Below are 23,337 nucleotides of genomic sequence, written 5' to 3' on the forward strand. Positions count from 1 at the left end.
GAACACTGTAACTACCCAAACTGGGAGCCAAGCTAGCTTTCACATCCATCATTTTGATTACAGTATCTCCCATGTATCTTGGTTGGGAATGGGCCCCTGATGTGAAAACCCAACACCCTGCTGTTTGTAAAAAGAAAGGCAAAGAAAGTGGACCTGTTTCAGAATATTACCACACATTTGGGTTTCCATGCACTTGAGAATGGTTTTGCGTAAGAGTATCAAAGATTTCCAGAGTAAGATAAACTGAGTTGGAATAGTAATTGATTTGGCAACACTGGCATGCCTCTGGAGCACAGAGTCCCTGCATACCCTCAAAAGCCTTGGGACACCCCCACACATTCCCTGTGGAGTTCATCACTACACGTGCCAAAAGCCCACTGAGTTCTGAATATACCAAACCTCCTACAAACACATGGTACCACCAGAGGCACAGTCAGAGTCAAATCCTGCCCATGTGGGGACAATTTAATTTAATGTATGCAGAAAGTCAGCTGACAGTCAACAACTGGACAAGTTCCATGGGGCATTTATGCACAAGCAGCTGGTACACAATCATTTTAATGGAGACAACTGCATGTCATTAAATATACAATGCACATATTAACTTTCCTTTTTTGAATCAAGTGAAGATGAAGACTGTATTCCTAGGTCAATAGCCTTTTATTACCTCTTCTCTGCATATATATATATTTATTAATTAGCAAGCTATTACTGTATGTTTGGATAACCATTGCCTTTTGATAACAAAATGTTTTTGTCTTCCTTACTTTTTCTCTTTTACTCCCTATTACATTACTGGAGGCTGAAGTTTGTTAAAGTTTTCCTATGTGAGCTTTATAATTCAAGCATCTTCTTTTGCTTCAAGATTGTGGATTTTCAAATGGATTTGTGATTGGCAGGGTCTTCATAAAAATAAATCAAACTCAGCAGTGATTCCTCCCCCTTTATTCTTTCATTTCCTGCTTCCTATTACTTATAATTGTTGTCCTGTCCTTGCATTTTTTTTCCCACTTTATTTTGTCAAAATAGGCTGTGCAACAGAAAAATCTGGTGCATGCCCAAGAGATTAATTGACCTTTGTGCCTTTAAACCTCCTGAGCAGTTCAAGTCAGAACAGCAAAGAGAGATTGCAGCAGATTTATCTTTCTGGAAATAAGTAACAGGCTCTTCAAAGCCCCACCAGAGGTATCTATTGCCTTATTTCTCATCTAATCTTACTCTAAGTTCTGAATGTTTATAAATTGCTTGTAAAGATGGAAGCCTGGAGTAAAAGTCAAAACCGATTATCTGTTTTTAGTTGTGTTTAAGATTGGGTGCACAGTTGATTCTCGATTCCAGGCCAAAGTCTGCTCCAGCAGAAGGCTTTGACTTACCAGCAGCAGGGCTGTCCCTGCCCAGCAGTGAAAGCGGAATGGGCCTGCTTTAATCTCACTGCGACCCCGAGCAAACAAGGAGATGAATTCCTGGCCATCTGCAAGGAGAGGAGCCCCAGCATTCTCGGAAAGTGACACTTTTTTATGCACCTCAGCGCGCAAAAGCTGAAGCAAAAAAGACTGCAACCGGCCTTTCACTTTCCCTGGATTCCTGTTATTTAGGGCTGCAAATAAAACTGGGTATATTCGGTCTTCCTACAAGTAGAAATAGCTTCGAGAGGCCACGACAAACAGCAGTCGGGGAGATGCAAGCGCTTCTTGTGGAATTGATGGGCCGGGGTCTTTTGTCGCTTTCCCCCATGTGTGGTGCATCCCATGGCATTTATCACTTCACGGCTCGGCGGGAGCGGCCAGGCTGGGCTGCCTGAGCTTCCCGACGGGAACCGGGCCGGGACGAAAGATCAGCGGGGCAAACGCGGTGAGGGAGCCCGATGAGTTCCGGGGAGCGCCGCCGGGGGCAGAGCCGTGAGGGCAGCTCAGCCCTCACTGCTGGACTTTCACATTTGAAGCCGCCGGGCCTCCGCGCTGTCCCGGCCCGCGGCGCGCTCCCGGCGGAAGCGGAAGCGCCGGGCAGCGGCAGCAGCGGCCGCCTCAGTGACGGGAGCAGCCCCGGGAGCAGGAGCAGCCCCAGTGACGGCGGCAGTCGGTAGCGGCGGTGAGTGCAGGAGCTGTGTGGGGCTGCGGGCCCGCCTTATCGCCCCCGCGGGCCCGCCCTGCGCTGCCCGATAAGGGGCAGGTGGGCGCACTCGGCTCCTCCGGAGGAGCCAAAATGCAGAATGGTTACTACCCCTGAGCTGTGTGGCAGACACTGCTCAGTTACAGCGACTTGAGTATTGTTAATACGTGCCTCTTTGCATATCTATACATATTAATGGTATGCATAACTATGGTTGTTTTATTCCTGGAAGACTCCTTGCTTTAGGTTAAAAATGAGCTGTAGCTGTAGACTGATGAACCGAGGTACTTTGTGTTACTGCTTGTGGTTGTTGCTGCATCCTCCCAGTCTTACACCCTCTTTGAATTACTCTGAGCTTTAATTCCTTTATGTGAATGTGGTAGTAGGTTGGTGATATTAAGCCATAACCATATCTTATTTGTCCAGAATTAACTTGCTTTTATGTTTGTTTTTATGTCTGTACTTCCAAGAAGAGGCTTCCAGCTCTTTTAAGAACTGAATAATCATGGCTAGCATCATTAAATGTGATTCTCCTAAATCCTCTATTTTAGGGAAGAATTTGAGTGGAAAGTATTAGTTAGCATTTTTTTCCAGTGTCTGCCATTCTGATGTATTCCATTCTTCCAGAGGCTATCTCTCTGCAGAATTAATATGCAAAGTTACATGAAGCAAGATGGTTCTTAAAAATGTGCTGATGCTAGTTATTGATTAAATGTGTACCTTGTCTTCTGGGCTGAACTCTTACCTTTAAGATGATTGCATAACGTGGTTGCATAAATCATGCAGTTAGTATCTTATTTGTATTATAGGCCAAAGTGAATCAAAAAACCTTAAGTTTTTAGTTGTGTTGCATGATGTAAGATGTCCTTCTGTCCTTCTAAAGAAGATTTAGGCAACTAAATTCAGTAAACAGCACCCACTTGCATGTAGCTGGCTGCAAAATGGCTGTGCAAGCTCGGAGTAGAAGAGAATACTGTTGGCACCATCATCCTGCCCTCTCTGACCTCCTACCCCAATAAAACAGATGTACACCTGCAGTTTGGTTCACCAGTGATTGTCTTCAGCACCAATAGCTGGACTTTTTGCAAATCCAGGACTATTAGTTGAGTGTAATGATTGTCTTGCACCAGGAGGTGCTATCCCATTGCAATCCTCATAAGAAAGGCACTCAGACTCTAAGGTATCATCTCAAATAATGTTTTTTAGAGCTAACCCTTTAAAGAAAGAGGAGAGTGTTGATAATTCTGCATCTCTTCAGGTGCTGGGAGCCCCAGCTTGTGCAGCATTGAGCAGATCTTGCACAGCACAGTGTGCAGACCCTGTCCATAGCAGGGGTTACCCTGTTTTAGTCATTTGAACTGCTAAGGATTCTTTTACAAGAAAGCACCTCTATTCATCACTTCCACTGCCAAACAGAAAGGATGCTTGCAGGAGAACTTTCTGCTTTTTTATATAATGGCAAAGACACATAGGTGGCATAACTGCAGGTACAAAGTGCGAGCTACCTGCAGACTCCTGTTACAGGTCACTGCTGAGCTGATCCTGCAGCTTGTGCATCCCACAGCACAAGACAAGCCTGAACCTACTCAGGTTGACTGTTACAGGGATCCCCATCTGCTTTGTGTACAAGGGCCTTCAGGTCAGGATCACTCCAACTGCTCTTGTATGTCTCTCTGAAAAACAAAGTGTGTTGTTTGGTGTCTGCTGTTAAATCTATAAAAGTTTGGCTTGAGAAGCAAAACAAGAAACTGAAAGCATAGACTTGGTGTGAACACATCCATGAGCTGGGACCTAATTATGTGAGGAAAATTACAACACTGAGAAGGCAGACCTATTTTGGGATAGTATGTTATGTGGATGCTGAACTCTGAAAACATCCATTCCTCCTACATTGTCAGATAGTCAACTAACATTGCATTCTTCCACTTCTGATTATTTTTGTTGTTTTTTTTTTTTAAACAAATAGCATCAATGATTTGGATGTATCAGATCTTGGGAAGTAACTAAATCAGCTAGCCAGCTTTGGAGCTCATCCTGAATGCAGTTTCTTTTAACCTGTTTGAGCAGAAACATAGGTTGTGAGGATGTTGGGACATGCTGTAAGCCCTTCCTTTGTTGATGAAAAAACTTTGCCATTGTGAGTAGAAAAGGTAAATTGTTGCAACTTAAAGAATTGCTGCAAAACTCTTTGTCCTTTTTATTCTCTAGGCAAAAATGCCTGCGACATGCGACTTCGTTACACTCCACACTGGGCAGAAGATGCCTCTCGTGGGACTGGGAACTTGGAAAAGTGACCGTGGCCAAGTAAGCAGGGAACAACAAGATATTGTGTTGTCAACTAGTATGTGTGTTTGTGCACTTTTTTTGAAGGTCCCAGATGTGAGGCCTCGATCCTTTGCTTGAGCTGTTCTAGTCTTGAGTCCACTGAAGTTGAATGGATGTATGTGTGTAATTGCATGACTAAGGCCTTAAGGCACAAAGACAGCAGATCCTTCCAGAAAGGAAGATCCCTTCAGACTTGTTAACCCTGGCCTCCAGCAGTGGTGGTTTGGGACATAAACCCAGAAGAAGACCGGTGAATGATGTTTCTATAATATGGTGCCAGACTCTTCCACTGGCAAGTCCTCAGGCTGCCAGTCTGACCAGACACCCCTCTGGCTTTGGCTGATGACTCAGCAGAAAGCATTATTTTGAGAGGCAAAACTTGAGTTCTTGTAATAAGTCCTGTTCCAGCAATCAGCCAATGGTTAGCAGGAAAACAAAGAACTTGCTTGGGTCAGCCTGCTTTTAGAATAAAACGACTCATGTATCATTAGACATTCACTCTGCTTCTGAATGCAGTGAATTGGCAAACACCACACTTGGAAACAATTCTATGTGTTACTACAAACAGTCTGTTACTACAAACAGTCTGTGGGAAGGTTTGTGTGCTCCCTTGTGTACCTGATATTGTAATGCTTCTCCTTTTTGTCTGTCTATTTGTATCTCTTTCATTTAGTTAAAAGATACATTTTTTGGGGAAGAAATTGTATGTACTTCCTCTGAAATGTAATGTGCAATGCTTGGTGGAGTTCCTAGGTGATATTCAAAGAATCGTGGAATCACAGAATGGTTTGTGTTGGAAGAGACCTTAAAGACCATCTAGTTCCAATTACACCCTTCCACTAGACCACATTTCTCAGAGGTCAGTCCACCCTGGCCTTGAACATTTCCAGGGATAGGGCATCCACAGCTTCTCTGGATTATGCACACCACTGCATGTGCAGTAAATGGATGTCTCACTGCTAGTCTTGTGTGAGCTTTATGATGTGTTTTGGAGTATTGTGGATGACATTGTGCTCATGACTTAGAGGGAAAGTTAGAACTCTTCTCAAAGCATGCTATTCTCTCGTGCCAGCTAGAGGAAAAGGTGGGAAACAAGCTGTGAAAATTAAATCTATTCAGAGCCATTTTATTGTGGGTCTTCCTGCCCAAACAACTGTCAGGACAGTGGATCTGTTTAGAAGTTGTACTAACGTGGAAGCTGTGTTGGTGTGAGAGCTCAGTCAACCTCTTAAATGAGGAAGGGGGTGAATGTAAAGCTTTGCCACTTAAAATATCAAATGACAGTTGAATTAAGTTTGTTAACATGCACAAACTTAATGGATGAATTTCTGTGCAGTCAAAGCAGTTAAATATGCTTTGTCTAAAGCAAATGTCTGAAACTAAACAAACAAAAAATGAATGTGTTGTTTATTCTGTTAACTAATTGTTCTGAGAAACGTGTGGCCTTAGAAAGGAACTGGGACAGATCCTGTTTGTGCATAATTTAAACCTAATTCAGTTGGATTTTGCCATAATCAGCAGTGCTGTTGGCAGCTGAATCCCACACAGGATCCAGCCATCTTTTCTGGGTTTCCTTGGAAGTCACTGGGAGTCACTTCTTTGGAATATCTGCTGTCTTCAAAGACTTCCTTGTAGAATATATTGAAGGCAAAATCTAGGAAGTGCAGTGAAAAGGGCCAGAGTTACAGAAGTTGCTAGTATTCTTATGGAATGAATGAATTTCTGCTTATCACTTTTGAAAATTTGGGGGCATAGCAGCAATTTGGCAGTGTCCAGATGATTTACCCTCAAAAGGATATGATATAGTTCAGGGATAAAAACTGCCATTGTGAATTAAAGACTAGGGGCCAAAACCCCAGAGAAGCAGAAGAATTAGCATTGATTAAATTTGATTTAGCTGTTTCCCAAGTAGAGGCTATTTATCAAAAGCTCTTTTGTTCAAGGGGTGCATTAGAAGCAAGTGTGGAAATTGATGGCTTTTAAATTATTTTGGGTAAATATATTGCAGATTGTAATTCTTTCCCTTGCCAAATTTGAGTAATTTCTTTATTAGTGCTGTTACTGTTCCTGATTATAAACAAGTGTTGACCTTGTAGACAGAACTTAGCAGTCCAGTACAAAGGTGTTATTGCAGCCCTAGTTTCCTAGATACTAATAGAGGGAAAATAATTGAATCCAATTCCATCATGAAAGACTATAGGATGTTATGGGATTGATACTGTACAAAATAATAGAATGTTTTGTGTTTTACATGATCAAGTGCTAGAAGAGAAATTTGTTTTGCATGTTTCCATAGGAATATGACAGAGGGCTGTTGAATGGAAGTTTGTGAGCATGAATGAGTTCAAAGAGAAATCCATTCAGACAGGAGCATCAGGTATATCAGTACTGTGGCTTTTTGATATTGCAGCTGGATTATCTATAATCCTTTAATGCTTTGTTCTTTTCTCTCAAGTGAGCCATGCTTTCAACCTGGAGGATTGGTCCTCACCTGATGAGCAGCCTAACCTGCAGTGGCAGAGGCTGGTTCTGTGGGACAGGGAGACACAGGGCTTGTATTTCCGTGTGAAACTTTGGAAAAGCTGAAGAGAAGTGCACTTCAGAAAACCAGTCTGACAGGGTGTCTTGTGACACTATTGCAGCTTCAGGGAAGAATGTTTAGTACCTGAAGTTTGTTAGACAATATAGGGAATCCTGGTTAGGGGCACAAAAAAAATTCACTGCTGTTAAGGAAGGGACTTAAATTCAACATTTGAAGGTTAAGAAGCAAACCCCTTTATTTTAGGGAACATCACCTTTTAAACTGGCATTACTTATCTGATGGTGTGAGTTCCTTTTCAGTACATTTTAGTGCAATATTTAGAAATTGTGATATAGCAACACTTGGGTTCTGGTCATAGTGCATCTGAACATCACGTGCACTGATTATCTGTTTTTTCCTTACTTCCTGTTAGCAAAAGGACTGCTAAAATATGCCAGCTTTTCAGGAAGCAGCAGAGGCTGGTCAGAGCATTCTTTCCCAGTAGTATTGAACTGTTAAGAGTGGAAATCTCTTCATAAGGGCTTGGGGTTGTGCACGAGAGGCTCCTGGGTCACTTGAACTCTGTGTTGCCTGGAAGTATAAAGATGGCTTGTTATAGTTATTTAACCTTGCAAGAGGCAAAATGAAGAACTGGAAATCTAGTAATGGATAATTAATGGGAACTTACAGATTGTGTTTCTGAATTTGCCACTGATACTGTGTTCATCCATCTTCAAAAGAGGGTGGGAATGCCAAGTCCCTTACTGGGATGTTTAAATGGGAGTGTAGTTCCTTGGACTTTGCTATAAAGTGAAGGAGAGTGAGGCTCCAGCTGCAATACCCCTGTCTGTTTTGGGGCAAACCATTTGAGGAAACAGCTGATGAGGCAGCAGCAACAGTTGATGCAGTTGGTTTGGGAAAGATGAGTTGTGATGAAAGGGAGAAGCACCTGCAGTTATGTGGTCAAGAGAGGTTTGAGAGGAGCTGTGCTGGCACTTTGCAAATGTGCAAAAAGCCCTCACAAAAAGCGCAGGTGCTGGATTTCATGTCTGGGAGGAATGGGATATGCCATCATGGCCATCTTTATGAGTCCTCTAAAAGACTTTGAGCATAAAGATTTCAAAGCATTGGAATAGATTGCCTGTCACGAGAAGGGCTATGACAAATGTGTGTAAGGGTGGTCTGGATTTACTCTGCCCAGCTGTGGGCCTTGAGGATAGACAGGAAGATGTCTCAATATACTTTCACACCTACTTTTAGTAAGACCTAACTTTATTTCTGTGGAGATGGATTGGTGAGTCACACTTGAGCTGTGTGACTCAACTTGCCTAATGCAAAGTAAATTCACCAATTGCTCCTTTCATAGCAGTATTGACAGGCTAAACTAAAGAATATATGGAAAGTTTGAAGGGTCCTGTGGCTATTTTTACTTCACAACAACAAATACCCACAGGCATATGAATCTTCAACTGCTTCTGTTTTGTTTTTGTTCTCTGTCCCCTACCATTAAATGCGTCTACCTCTCTGAAGTTAATCTCAAAAATACAAAACTTCCTGTTAAAAAAAGTACTTTTTTTAAATTTATATCTATGCTATTATTTTTTCCCCTCCAAAAATACCTTCAGTGCTAGAAATTTCTCAAAACATGCTGATAAAAAAATACAACCTCTTGTTGATTGCTTTGCAGAGACATGTCTGAAGTGCTTTATCTCTGTTTTTCTGTGAGTGGTGCCTACTTTCACTTATGGTGAACTTTGTGCCTGTTTCATTAAAACAAGTATTAATCTGATACAGGAAATAGGGGATTCCAGACATAGAACACTGCTGTTTACTGTGCCTCTCCACAAATATCACCTTTTTGGAGGACAGATAATGAGTCTTAAAAGCCTTTACTATGTCTCAAGTGATTTCAGAATTACCCTGCCCTTGATTTTGTAGTGACCTGAGAAATGTCTTTGTCAGGTAAAACAAGGACTGTAAGTGCCATCCTGCTAGAGAAAAGGAGAGTTCACTGCTCTAATAGAAGTGCTTTGTCATCCTGGCTAAGGGAAACTGAGCTACACTCCAGTTTTCCTCTCAAAATGCCAAAGAATGTAGTCAGAATATCCTGTGTCTGCTTTTACTGCACTTCCTGACAAGAAAAACAAATTAATTCAGTAGGAAAGACATCTACTGAGAGAGACATTTGATTCCCCATTGCTTTTGTAGCATCTGAAAACAGGACTGTACACACCTTTGCTTGGTATTACTAATTTTGTCTGCTTTAAATTTGAAAATGCTGGTACTTCGATTAAGTTGAAAGAAATCAATTTCTCTCTAGCCTTTGTGGACATATTTTTTAGTCTTATGAAAGACAGGTGTGATCTCACTTAACTTTTATTGCATCAAGCCTTATACACAGAGTAATAGTCTCCCACAGTCTTGAGACAAGTCAGTGAGGTGCAATGTACAGAAATCCCTGTGCAGATTATTATATTATTCTTTCTGTAGTACTTCAGAAGGACAGATGTAAGAGAATGTGTGCTAACTGTCCACTGGAAGTTAAATGAAACAGATTTTACTAAATGGACCTCAGCCTGATGGGAGATGATGATTACACTGTTGTAATTATTCATTCTTGCAGAATCATTTATAGAAAATCTTTATTCAAAAGCTCCTTGAGCCCTCACAAAGATGCCATTCTGTGTTTCCTTCTGGTTTCTAGACTTGCTTCATATCTGATGCCCACATGTGACAATGTTTGGTGCCTGTGCTTCATTAGAGCTTTCAAAACCAGATACAGATTTGAAGTAAAGTGCCTTGATTTCCAAATAAACATTCTGGCTTTTGTGTGACAATATGGAGCAAGGGATGTGTAGCTGTTGGCAACACCTTCATTGTCAGCAATGTTGAAAGCAAAATGTAAAGTTGTGAGCATTATGAGGAGTATCCCAGCAGTATGACTTTCATGGTTGTGCAATCATGAGACAAGAAAGAAAAATGTTCCCTAAAAGAGCATTATCTTGGTAATTGTGAGTGGCTGAACCAAACCCAAACTGTGGTGGTTCTGGAGTTAGAAGTTACTTCCTCTTTCTTTACTGAGCAAGAGGAAGTATATTCCAGGTTTGACTGATGTTGATTTGTCACTTAGGTCAGAAAAGTTGTCTTCCTAAGGCATAACTTCATTGTAAACTGCTTCTTATAGCTCACTTAATGTTTAAGAAAAGTGTAACAACTATAGTGAAGAGTGGGGATTTGTTCTATCTAGTGCATTCTTGCATGCTGGCCCTGTGTGCATGATCCATTTTCTTGTTTCCTCTTGGAGTGTCTGTCAGCAGTTTGCTCTTCCCCTCTGAAGACTGCGCCACAGAGACTCCAGATCCTCCTGTTTGAATCTCATGACCTTATGCAACTCTGTGTTTTTTTGGGGGGTGTTCCTCACTTAGTCTCTCAGCGTTCTTTAACTTTTCCCCAGCACCATATCCCTTTTCAGTGACTGCATGGGCAGTGTGTTTCTGGTTGCAGGTGAAGGAGGCAGTGAAACATGCCCTCAGCATGGGCTATCGCCACATCGACTGCGCAGCCGCCTACAGCAATGAAGCCGAGGTCGGGGAGGCCTTCCAGGAATGTGTTGGGCCCAACAAGGTAAAAACACAGGAACTGCCCTGCTAACTGTGTGTTGTGCCACAACTCATGGTTGTCCCCTGTGAAGTTGACATTTGTGGCTTTTCCTGCTGGTCTACCCCAGCTGTTTGCTATTTATCAGGAGAAGGCATGAAAGAGGGCTTTCTCTCCTCTTAGAACCCTCCTGGCTGTCACACAGAGGAAAAATTGTTGGGGATATTTAGATGGAAGCTACAGAAAATGCCTTTGGGGGTGGTGGTGATGGTTTTTTTCCTTTTCCCCTCACAAAGTATCCCAGTTTGGATACTTTGGGGTTCCCAGAGTCAGTAGTTAAAATGTTAAACATTTGTCATGATTTATATGAAAAGTTACCCTGACTTTCCAGTTGAGCATGCAATGGATGATAGCCACAGCAAATTTAGGTTTTTTTGTTATTGATAAATATCAACTGTAGGGGTTTTTTTGGTTGTAGGTAAAATAGTGAATAAATGTGAATAAATGTGGTGAATTTTAATTTTTTTTTAAAACAGTGATTGCCTGTGAAAGGTTCATAAATATGACTCCAGAGTCTGCACCTGAGAGTTTGAGGCCTAAGTATAATGTAATGTGACAGGCATTCCTATGTATGAGCTGAGGTGTAATCTTAAATTTATTCCCTGAAGGGGCCAAAAGGATAACCTGTACAGTCTCACAGCCCTTGGAAAGGAAGTTTTCATGTTCTTGTTTTCCTGCTGCTCTTGCTTTGGCTTTAGGGCAATCTCTTTGTTATGTGATGTGCTTGAGAGAGGCTGTTTTCAGCTTGCCCCAGGGATTCCTCCCTGCTGGATGTGATAACAAAGGGAAACATTTTGTTCAGTCCATATTAGCTAGCTAGCTTGGAACTAGAATTTGAATCAAAGTTCTTTTTAAAAGAATTTTTAAATATCTTCCTTTTAAACACAACATCCTTGTGTGAAACACAGAAATAACTGAATGGCTGGAAGAGAGAAACTAAGGAATTAATAATTCCAAATTCTTCAAAATGGACTTGAGTGAAGTTTTGTCAGACATGAGACAGTGAGAAGCATCCTTTCTGATGGAATTCTCTGCTTCAGTTTGCCCAATGTGCTCTCCATTTTGTATTTTACACTTTCTAGTTAACCAGTTGTCCATTGTTTTCTTTCTGGTCCTTAACCTTCCAACACCGGGGTACAGGGCTCAGTTCTTACTGTGTTCATTCCACAGCCTAGAAACTCAAATGCAGAGGTTTGAGGAATCTTCTGATTAATTTCCCACGCTCTTTTCACAAGAAGCAATCTTGGTTTATAGCATGTGATAAATCTGATGAGTAAAGTAAGTTAGCTGGTTGGGCTTGGAATATGTGAATTGTCAAATGGAAATTTCAAAATTTACATATGAATAAGCTGAGTAATCTTTCTTTTGGCCATATCACACTTAGGCTTTAACCCTTGAATTGGAAGTTTTGGAAGAGTGTCTATGTGGAAAGGATTTTTTTGTATTTCAAAACTTCTAATTGCTAAAGTATTTGATATGCTTTTACATTGGCCACTGTGTGTATTTCTCTGGCTCTTTTCCATCCAGTATATTTTTGAAAGGTTTAATTTGTAGGTTGCATGTGTTACCTGTTTAAAAAAAAAACCAACAACATAACAAACCACAAAACTTCAGTTGTTCTTTATTTTAAAACTAATTGGGGGATTGTTGCAATTCTCTTTCTGAACTTACTGCAGTACATTATGCTCTTCCTTTCTTGAAGGTTATTAAAAGGGAGGACCTGTTTGTAACATCAAAGCTCTGGAATACCAAGCACCACCCAGAGGATGTAGAGCCAGCACTGAGAAAAACACTTGGAGATATGAAACTGGATTACCTGGACCTGTACCTCATGCACTGGCCTCATGCCTTTGAGTAAGTTCTAGATGGAAAGGGCACAGAAGGCAGAAACACCAGTTTTACATAAGTGGCTCATGTTATATCCTGAGGATGTCCTTTCTGAGCTGTGAATTTCTTCCTGTTTATGCTGCCTGCAAGGAGTTTTTTGGTGTTTAAAGTTTAAAACAGTCTAGTGTCTTCATCTAGGCACTGGGGAAGTGTAGCAGTTGTTCTTGGTTCTGCCATTGGCCTACATGGTACTGTGAGGAAATACCAGAACTGCTTTGTGCCTTAGTTGTACTGATCTGTAAAATGGGAACTGATTCATAAAGAAAACTTAATAACTACTTTTCACTTGTAGTTATTAACTGTACTGGAGCAGACACGCACATACCGTATCATGGTGGTATGAGGAGGAAGTGAATTGACTTCTTATGACACAATTTCTATGATTTGAGGAAATAAGAGACAAAAAGGTTTTCCAGTTAAGTGCACTTACCCTACAAGCCCATGAGAAGCACAGTTCCATACTCTATTTCCCTGTAGATGTGGAAGTAGTTGTTTCCCCACCCAACTACAATCAGCAAAAAGGCAGGAGGAATAAGTCTCCTTGCCAGATGTTTGCATGGAGTCTTCACTCAAGCCTTTTCAGTTTAAGGGGCCTCTTTTCTGCAAATCTGAGAATATTTTTTCTCCTTCTAGTCAAATCAACTGAATTTTTCAAATGCCATACACTAATGGTAAGATGAAAGATGCTCAAAGTATAGATATATTCCTCAGCTTAACAGAATGAGGAAGTGTTTTTAACTAGAACTGGTCTGGAGGAAGAGCTGTTAAAAATTCCCCCTGTTGTGCAATGGGTTTGCTTTTCATTTGCCTGAAAAAACCCACCCCATCAAACATTGCTTTGATGACACGTAATACAAATAATAATGTATGTTTAAATACCACTAATATTTAAATTTAGATTATATTGGGACACTGTTGACAAAACTGACAGTCCAATAAGGAGTTTCATTCCTTTTCTCATTGGAAACAGTATACTCTGCAGTTTTCCATTATTGCTACTTAACTGTCTTAATGCATGTTTATTTATAATGCCTGTTGCATTGGGAAGTGAAGCTAAGGAATGTTATTTACAGAGAAATAAAAACAGACTTCCAGATTAAACTCACAGTGTCTTTAGGTCTTGAAAATTACTCTCACTTGATACAGTACTCTTGACATATGAGGCTGCTTTTCTCACTTGGGAACTCATAAAGCTTTCAGAGTTATTTTTGGTTCTAGATTTATCAGTGACATGAAGAACCCTCTCCCCTTGTCCCCAAGTACTGCCATTTCTCACACCATTCACTGCTCAGCAAGAGCAGTGTAAAGAGTCTCAGTGCTGAGCTAGCAGAGTCCTGTGGTGATTACAGAGCTGTGCTTTTCCAGGGGGATAGCTGGTACCCTTCCCAGCATGGACTACTGCTCAGAGACCAGTCATGGCCCTTTGGCTGTGGGGGTGTCAGCTGGCACAGCTGGGCACTTTGTGTCTGTTTGGGTGGGCTTTTTTTAATGTGCTGGTATGACTAACTGGAAGGAAACACACACAACCTGTAAGCAACATGTACGTGTTAAGACTTCTGGGAGAATCTGTGCTTGTATTGAGCAGTGACACAGCTACAGAATCCAGAGGGAGTGGGAAGGCCAGTGTTCTTTGAATACATTTTCTCCTAGATAGCTCTCAAGCCCAGATCCCTTTGGTAGCAGCTCCAAGACGCTCTTTGGGTCGCTGCTCCCTAAATCAGCTGTTTTATTGGGATCAAAGTGTGCAAAGAGCTGCTGCTGTGTGTGCATTGGTTTATCAGCTCTGTGTAGTTGCTGCTGTATAGGCAAGTACTTCCAAGTGCTGTGTTACAGTTTTACCTAGGAAAGACTATCTTGTGTAATAACTGCTTATAGGTTAAGTCACGTAAGGGAATTGAACAGACAGATTCATTCAGTTTGTACTCTGCCTTTCAGACCATGTAGAAACTTTTAAGACTACTTTGAGGAAGGTTTTTTTATGTGAAGAACTAACATAAATAATTTGGTGTGTGTACTTACACTTTACCTTTGATGCTGTAGACGAGGGGACAATCTCTTCCCAAAGAATCCCGATAACACCATGCGTTACGACTACATTGATTACAAGGATACCTGGAAGGCTATGGAGAAACTGGTGGGAAAAGGTCTTGTGAAAGCCATTGGGCTGTCAAACTTCAACAGTCGTCAGATTGATGATGTACTAAGTGTGGCTACTGTGAAGCCAGCCGTGCTCCAGGTAACATGGATAGAAACAAATACCTTTCCTATTTGTCCATAAGAGTGAAGAATTTGCAAACCAATGCCATGTGTTAAGCACAAGAGGTTCAGGTTCTTATTTGCAGTAAAGAATATAGCCAGCTCTGCAGGAGCAGGCACACGGAGGCTGTCTTTCTAGGCAGATTAGAAAGGAGGCCTACATCCATGTTCCTGTGGGCATTTCTACCTGCTCAGATGAACAGGTTTGTGGAAGAGTTTCATGTGATGAACAATTAGTCTGTAAAAAGGAAAGACTGTGAGGGAGTAATTTGAATCCCTACTGCATAGAAGTTGCTTGCTTGTTGGATGATCTGTTTGGTACCAAGGGAAAGTCCAGCATCAAGCTTAGGTGATCTCTTCTTTGTTTCCTATAAGCTTAGCCTACCAGACACTTTCTCCTGGTAGTGACTTGAGTTACTAAGGTTAACTTAAACCTTATCCTCATAAGGTTTTCTGGAATCTGAAATGAACTCCTGTGATATGTTTGGTTCTTTTGTGCTTGACTTCCTATTTGTTTCATTGTGTGTTGATACCTGTTCTTGTAGCCACTCATTGTGGGTCATTTTAATAGGTGGAATGCCATCCTTACCTAGCTCAAAATGAGCTGATTGCTCACTGCCAGAAACGAGGACTGGTGGTCACTGCCTACAGTCCCCTTGGCTCTCCAGATCGCATGTGGAAACACCCAGATGAGCCTGTGCTGCTGGAGGAACCTGGGATCAAAAAAATTGCAGAAAAATACAGCAAGTCACCTGCACAGATCCTCCTCAGGTACAGAATTGTGAGAAGTGGTGTTTGGGACCCAGCCTTCAATCAAACAAAACATACAAGCTAGAAGGAATCCACTTAAAGTGTGTCAGGGAGGGGTTAAAATCACAAGGGGTGCCAAAAACAAACCCCACTTGGTGCTTATTTTACAAAGCTGGTGAAATTGGTCCTGCCTTAGGGCAGGTAGACTAGATCAGAGGGTTCCATTCAGGGCTGGATCCATGTCTGAGATAGTTCACATGGACTGTTGCCATGTCTGGGACCTTTTCTGCTGGGAAATAGCAGTAGGACAAGTAAGGCAGCAGTGTACCCACATCTGAGTGCTGCCCGCTGAATTTGCATGTGGCCAGTTCCTTGAAGCCTCTAGTGCTTGCTGCTACACTCAGGTGGGCTCCCAGGAAGAGGGGCTGAGGAGAAGACTTACCTCCTTTGCACTGAAGAACTATTTGCTGTTTTGTTTATACATAGACAGGTACTGGATATTAGGAAACAAGGTGACTGGGTGATACCCAGAATGTGATCAGCACCTTGTGAACTAAAATTTGATTTCTATCCTCATTTTTCTTGACTGGCTTTGTACCCATCAGTGTCACTACCACAGTCATGGGCAACAGCAGGTTACTCAGAGAGCTGAATATGTTGTCTTGAAAATGTTCAAGACTTTGTGCTCAAGCCACTAGACAGGCACTTCAGGGATCTGGTTTTTTATTTAGTTTCTGAGTAGTTGTCAGGTTAGAACTTGATTGAAATGCCTAAGCATGTTTTTCTGACTGTTTCCTGGGTTTTTAGCTTAAAACACTTGAAACCAGGGTGCTTGTTCCAAGGCATGAATATCTTTCCCTCTCTGATTAATTCAGTTGTTACTGTCTTGCTTGAGCTTGTACACACCAGGTCATAATACAATACAGGGCTGTGTGACTCCTGTGGAGATTTTTATTTCACAGAAGTGGCATCTCTGCTGCCACAGATTATTACTCAGCCAAAATAAATGCTTATTATTCTTGAACTGCATGCACAGACAAAGTGTCTCACCTCCTCTTGCAGATGGCAAGTGCAGCGTAAAGTGGTTGTCATTCCCAAGAGTGTCACTCCTGCTCGCATTCAGCAGAATCTCCAGGTAAGCTGAAATGGAGGAGTTTCAGAAATGCCCTTTTCACATGAGTAATTGCTATACTGTCCTACAGCATGCAGAGCAGCAAGCTGAGGCACTCGGTTCTTACTTGTTCATCAACGTATGCACACGCTGGGCAGGGAGGGTAAAGATACTTTTTGAAAACAAAGGACAAGTTTTAAGCAGTTTGGTGTGTGAGTGTGTGCAGTGTGCACATGCAGAGTCTTGTTATCACAAGGTAAAGAATGTACTTCATAGAGGTCTAGATGAAAAATATGTACTTAAGTTTTTTTGAGACACAAATTTATTTAGATAGGGTGTCTTCTAATTGTGCTCAGTGATTCTTGTTTATGAGTAATAGTTGCTCTATCCTGCAAATGAGGGCTGGTGGCTACTTCTCCAGCAAACTACAATTCTAATGATGCTGGAGGAGTACATACGGTTCACTTCTGCACAGAAGTAGAGACTTTAGAAATGATTTGAAAACCCAGACTTTAAGTAATATTGAGGGATGTTTCTGAACCAATTCCTTGGAACATTTTTCCTAAAAAACTTGGTTTTATGTAAGGAGTTATTTCTGTAACTGTTACTCCCATTAATCTGAATTCTGGCATGCAGTGTGCTGCTAGAAATCTCAAGAAATTCCCATAAATTCTGCAGTTGCTCAAGGTTTAAATCTACATGGAAACAGAATATTTATTGAATAGGCAGTACTTACTGTGAGAAACAGTCCCATGACTTTCTTTATTAGTGGCAGAGCACTATGCAATACCAAAGTAAGCTTAGAGCTGGCAGATTTGTGAACAGCTCAGACTTTAAGCCTTTGCTTTGGTGTTTGTTATGAGTTTAACTGCAATTTCATATTTATTAGCAGAAAGCAAACTGATGGCAACCTATGGTTATTGAGTAAAGCCTCTGGCTTTTGTTCTTAGGTGTTTGACTTCAGCCTTACAGAAGAGGAGATGAACCACATTGGAAGCCTGAATAAAAACTGGCGTTATATTGTGCCAATGATTACGGTAAATTACTTGAGTTTCTAATGGTTTTCATTATGTGCATATGGCTACTACCACTTGGGATTTTTACAGTTTCATTTCTTTAATGTTCCCATCAGAACTACTTTTTCATAAGAACACTGCATCTTCTTAGGGTATCTAAGATGAAAGAATTTTTCAAAAGCTGTGTACAGAAAAGACAGCTTGTTGAAAACTTTTGTCTTCTGTTTTGGACATGGGTGTCTCTCTCGAGTTCTCATTACTGACTCCCATGGGTCTTTAAGACAGAGTCCCATCTTCAAACCTTGCCAAACTCCTGCTGACTTATTCTTCTCAAGTCCAAGTGGGTTAAGCTCCATGGCATTCCTCCAGAAGTACTCCTTTGTGCCAGTTGTCCACTTTGTACCATAAACCTCTGAGATCAGTGAAGACTCAGGGTGCTGCTGCTTCTCCACATCCATGTGGAAGTCACATCAGGGAATTTGTCTCCTCCCCTCTGCTGCATGTTCCCCTTTTCAGAATCTGTTGTAAAGACCTTCCAGTGTAAGGAGTTTGGATTAGGCTGTTCTGTTCTTCTTCCCAAATCCATTAGCTGCAGCATCTTTTAGCATGATTAACTTACTGTGTCACACAAATCTTTACCTCATACGCTAGCTAGTTTGTTTTTAGAGAAGCCACTACCTTGTAAATGTAGTCTTTCATTACATTAAAGGACCTAAACTTGTTCCTTTTCCCTCATTGCAAAGAAGATAGTCAATGCCTTGTTATCTCCTGACTTTATAGTGTTTCTCATTTCTTCTTGTCCTGCTTCTGACTTTACAACAGAAAGCTGTTGCCATTCCCTGGTGCATCACTGACCAGGATATGACAACTCCAACAAGTTGCTGTAGTTGTGCTATATGAATCTGAAGTGATTTATCCCTTCTCTGCCATACACTGTACAGATACAGGAAACCTTAGGAAATTTGGGAGCTGTGAAGCATAGCCTGGCCTCTTCAGTGCTTTGTAAATTATCCTTCAGTAGTGGCTGCTGGCTATAGGAATTCCTTGGGGAAAGCTTTTCTCCAGTATTTATCATTGTGAGTTCTTTTTTGAATACTTGAGAGTATATCAGTGACCAGACCAAGTTAGAAAAGAGAAGCTGTGAATGTGTGGGGAATGACTGTCTCATATCAAGGGTAGATATGTGTAACAGCTTTCACTGTTTGTCATGCTTACATGAGCCTCAAGGCCACCCTTTTAACTGTGTGTGTATAAGTGTGCATAAATATAAACCCCCACATCCCTGCAGCCAGAATTCTCTATTTTTATGGATCAGGAGTCTGTATACCAAACAACAGCTTAGCTGATCTGTGTGAATGGGGTAGTGACAAGCACACCTGCGGCTGACAATATGTTTCTTTCAAGTGTTTTGCTACTCATGCTGCAAAGTTGTTTTGTTAATGAAACTGCAAAATACATTAAAATGTAGCCTGGCTTGAATGAGCCAGGGATAATTCATGTGCTTTTTGTTACCTGGGAGACCTGATCAGATCACAGGGATTCACAGAGGAGAGATGAAATACAGTTCAAAGTGGCAGCCCATCCAGCTTGAGAAAGGGTGAATGTGATGCAGCTGGGCTTCAAAGATATTGCCATATTGTCAGATAACAAGACAGGAAGAAGCAAGATGAGTAGAGCTAAAACACAGCTCTGTAGCTCTAAGATCTCTAATGGAACCTTTTGTCTCCTGCCCATCCCTTCTGGGCTTATTGGAAAAAAATTTTCATCAACTGTGAATTAAAATTCCTGTCTAACCTTTCATGCCTATCCACTATGAATCTGACTTAAAAAAGTGTGTGATATGGCAGTGACATGAGAGCTCCTATCATAATTGATGAGGCAGTTCTTCTTGGCTTCATTGACCTATAGCCCCAAGTACTTAAAATTGTGCCACTCTTTTCCTCTGAGGAGCCTGAGGGGAGGCTATTACATTGCATGTAGACAATTAAAGTTGCTCTATACTTCTAACTGTTCATTATCTGGATAGAGTTTGGAAGTTACCCTGCATCAATCTGAAATCCAAACTTTAGTAAACATATCATTGGCCAAGGAATATACTTAAGTGAAACTTAAACAACTGTCAGGCCAGGAGAGGAGGAATGTAGTGAGCACATCATGATGTCTTTTTAAGAGTTAGCTACTGCTGACCTGCAGGTGTGTTCATTGCTGATGTTACCCCCCTTCTCTCAAATTCCTAGAGTAGACTGGAATCAGTGATGTGAAACATTGCTTCTGGCAGCTGCTGTCTTGGCCTGCTGTGAATAAGAATGCTTGCCTGTCCTGTGTGGACAAATATGCAGGGGGACAGAACTGGGGGGAGAAAGTGGAGAATATGAATTCTAGGAACATGAGGAAGCTGTTGGCTTTCAAGAGAACTGGAGGAAACCTGAAGCTACTGTGACGCTTCTGTTTTAAGGATTGCCTTCAGCTGACAGCTTCATTTCAGGTCTATTTTAATTGAAGCATTAATCAAATATTACACTGTAACATCATTTTGTGCTCTGCAATGCCCCCAGGTGACTCATTTCATTTAAACAGCTCATTGCACGAATTCCAGTTGCTTTGAAATGCAGGTTTTATATTCAAAGCTAATGGGGCACTTGCTAGTGGATACTTGGTTTGGAAGTCCCTGTGATTCCCTCTGTGCCCATAACATTTTGAGTGCTAACTACCATCACTTTTATACATATAAAAATCAAAGATTTCTCTAATATAACATTTATTGAGGCATTAGTTGTTTAACTTAAGTTTTGGCTGGAAGATGCTTGCCTTACACATGGGGAGGTGTGTGCTCTGGGCCAGTGCTGCACCCAGACCTCCCCAAACATTACAGATGAGGGTTTACCTCAGCTACAGGGACGTTGGGGGTGTTGCAATAGACTTGGTGCAACAGAAATGCAAGTTGTCCCTCTGAATGCTTTGAGGTGGGATGTAAGATGTAAGAACTGAGACTTCTGCATGGCCATGTCTGGTTTTGGGCCAGTCTGAGCCTCTGGTTATCTGTGAATATTGGTTTCAGTGCTCCCATTTTACAGTTGGAGAAGCTAGTCTTCTGTGGAAATATCCCTAAAAGGAGTTTAGTGGCACTATTAATGCCTCAGTATATGACCCTGAACAAGCCTCTCAATGTGTTTCATCCATCTCTAAAATTGGCAGCCCAGCAATTCTCTTATCATGGAAACATGGACAAAGGCTCCAACTCCAATAAAGTGTTTCAAAGTGTGCATGTTACAGCACTTACTCAGTAATACCTACAAGGCACAAGGCTTTTAACTATCCTTAGTTTAATCTGAGTCTCTGCAGCTTGAGAGACTCTTACTCAAGGTTACAGAAGTCTGTCTTTTCTTTCAAGAAAGGCTAAGAGGAGGTGGGAGTAGAGGGAAGAGTTCTTGTTTAAACTGAAAAATGTACTCCTAGGTGTTTGGGATACAAAGGTTTAGAAATCTAAATCATGGAGAACTAAAAACTGCGAGTAAGAATGGATTTTATCTTTCTGACTTGAGTCTGTCTTGTTTATTTCACAGGTGGATGGAAAGCTAGTAGCCAGAGATGCTGGACACCCCCACTACCCCTTCAATGACCCCTATTAACCATTGGAAAATAAGGTGTTAAAGTAATGCTCCCGGGCGTGCCCTTCCACAATGTAATTGTTGCCACGATTTGTCAAAAGCACTGTCCAAATCGAAACCTTCCTTCCCAAGTAGGTTTTCCTACAATGTATTACTTCTAATCGACCTCCTGCCTGGAGATCCTGTAGCTTCCGTGCCAAAGTTTGTGGATGACTGCAAGCTGGCTCCTGGAGGCATCAGATCTTTTGAAGATTTGTTAGAGTGATGGAGTCTAAGTCAAGTTCCAAATGCATCATTGTCAGACTAGAACATTACTTTGGGTAACTACTTTGGTCACTACTGTGAAACGGTTTTGAAAACTCCAGTTACTACCAGGATGAGGGAAAAAAATAAGAAGGATGAAGGCATGAAAGTTTTTTAAGGCTAAAGAATTTCTCAGCCATCAACTTTGATATCTTTATTAATAATTTTTTACACAGGGAATAAAGTGACATGTGCTACAGTTGCACTATGTCCATAAACCATTTATTAAAAGCCAAGTAATCAGTCATGCCCAGTACTTTTATCCACTTCATAGTACTTTTGGGACCTAGAGTTCTTAATTTTCTTTCTTTTAATTTGGCTGTAGATTTGAGCAGAATAAAAGCAGACCCTGGAGCAGGCCTTCAGGGCAATCCTCTCTCTTACTTGTCACAGTGCTGTATTTCAGCTCTGACAGCAGCTCTGATCCTATCACAAAAGCCACAAGAACTTTTTTTAGCAAATCTTGCAGAAAAACATCCTGCTTTTCCCGTGAAGATGTCCAGCGTTTCTTTACCAAAGATGTCCATTTTGAGTTATGAAAGGTCACAAAATTAGTTCCTAATTGTACAGTAAGACCAAAGACCTTTCAGAGCTCTCAATGTTTTAATGTTGCATTTTTGGCTGCTGCCAAAAAATGTCTTTGGTTGATGCTTAAGAGAGCTGCTCCTGTCTCCTGCTGTACCACTGACCTGCTGGTAACTTGGGGTGAGTCATTTGCCTTTTGTGCCTGTTTTCCTACTTGCCATGTCTCTGTGTTCCCCTGGCAGGGTCTAATTTGCTGAGTGCTGATGCACCCTTGGACTGGAACTCTAGATGTAAACACAGTTTTCTTTTGTTTCTGTCTTCTAATGAATTGGCTGGTCATCTGAGCACAAAGGGCACAAGGTGTTGTTAGTACCTACCTGTGCTCTGGTGGTGACACTTTCTGTGGCCTTAGAAACATCAACGCTTTATTTTGGTCTTCTCTACCTGTTAAAAAGGATTTTTTTCCCCCATAGTAGTAGAAGCAATTAGAAAAAGTCTTGTGTATCAAATAGTTCAAAAGTTTAAGAATTGGACACTTTAATTTGAATAACCTCATTTGCAATAGGCCTATAGCAGATTTATGTATTCATTTTGAGTGTAAAGCCTTCTCAGGTAATTCCTGCCCTGGGCCTCACAGTGTGCAGCTGAACTGCAAAAAAAAAAAGTGACACCCATATATCACTCCTTGTAAACCACAGGCAAAATTTCAGGAACTTCTGTTCCTTCATAAGATGTTTCCTAATTCCTGATGAATTTGCCTCAGTGGAGGAAGCCATTGCACCTCATTTAGGATTCTTTACTAGACTGGACATTTTCTCCTAAGGAAAATTAAGATTCATGTTCATTTTTTTAATTGTTCTAATCAAATGCTTTGAATATGGTTCTTGTTGCAATCATTAGGCAAGCAATTGTACTTTCAAGGCACTCTGGAGACTGCAGTCACCCTGCCAAGGATAGTGGCTTTTCTTGCTTGTTTCATTTGCATGTGTGCTTGTTTAAATAAATTCTGTACTCATTGTATGACTTTGACCCCTGCTCTTTTCTCAAGGTCCCAATTAACTTTCTCTAGTTATTTCTCTGAGCAAGAGTACCTAAGTGGGCTGGGAGAATTCCCAAGAAAAGCACATTTGCGCTGTAGCTCTGTGACCCAAACACTTCCCAGCTCTGTTCCTGCAGGAAGGGACATAGCGGGGTTGAAGCTGGAGAACTTTTTCCTTGAAATAGCAGAGCCTGGAGGTCTCGGTGCTGGGCTGTGCTGTGACAGGGCAG

The 23,337-nt window shown here is 41.4% G+C and overlaps 1 protein-coding gene across 5 annotated transcripts; it reads left to right on the plus strand.

The window, feature by feature from the left end:
* Nucleotides 1–1,359: 1,359 nt before the first annotated feature.
* On the plus strand, nt 1,360–23,088 carry AKR1A1 (aldo-keto reductase family 1 member A1). 5 transcript variants are annotated; one of them, XM_023932502.2, is made up of 9 exons: nt 1,360–2,088; nt 4,318–4,413; nt 10,460–10,579; nt 12,315–12,466; nt 14,540–14,735; nt 15,327–15,526; nt 16,568–16,640; nt 17,567–17,653; nt 21,196–23,088. In XM_023932502.2, the coding sequence occupies exons 2-9, from the start codon at nt 4,324–4,326 to the stop codon at nt 21,259–21,261; spliced, it is 984 nt and encodes a 327-aa protein (XP_023788270.2). In that variant the 5' UTR covers nt 1,360–2,088; nt 4,318–4,323; the 3' UTR covers nt 21,262–23,088. The 5 variants fall into 5 exon arrangements, 4 of the variants coding, with proteins under 4 accessions (XP_023788270.2, XP_023788269.2, XP_086758354.1 ...); XR_015290468.1 differs by having other exon boundaries at nt 1,999–2,088; nt 17,567–18,521; nt 18,654–21,790; XM_023932501.2 differs by having other exon boundaries at nt 2,022–2,307.
* Nucleotides 23,089–23,337: the final 249 nt, after the last annotated feature.

This window comes from Cyanistes caeruleus, chromosome 9 (genome assembly GCF_971803275.1).
Source record: "Cyanistes caeruleus chromosome 9, bCyaCae1.hap1.1, whole genome shotgun sequence".
Lineage (NCBI taxonomy): Eukaryota > Metazoa > Chordata > Aves > Passeriformes > Paridae > Cyanistes > Cyanistes caeruleus.

What these genes read in the sequence shown, in the direction of transcription:
- AKR1A1 (XM_086902227.1), top strand. An exon ending in CACTGGCCTCATGCCTTTGA is followed by an intron (nt 12,467 to 14,539) that starts GTAAGTTCTAGA and finishes TTGATGCTGTAG; the next exon opens with ACGAGGGGACAATCTCTTCC. An exon ending in CCTGCACAGATCCTCCTCAG is followed by an intron (nt 15,527 to 16,567) that starts GTACAGAATTGT and finishes CTCCTCTTGCAG; the next exon opens with ATGGCAAGTGCAGCGTAAAG.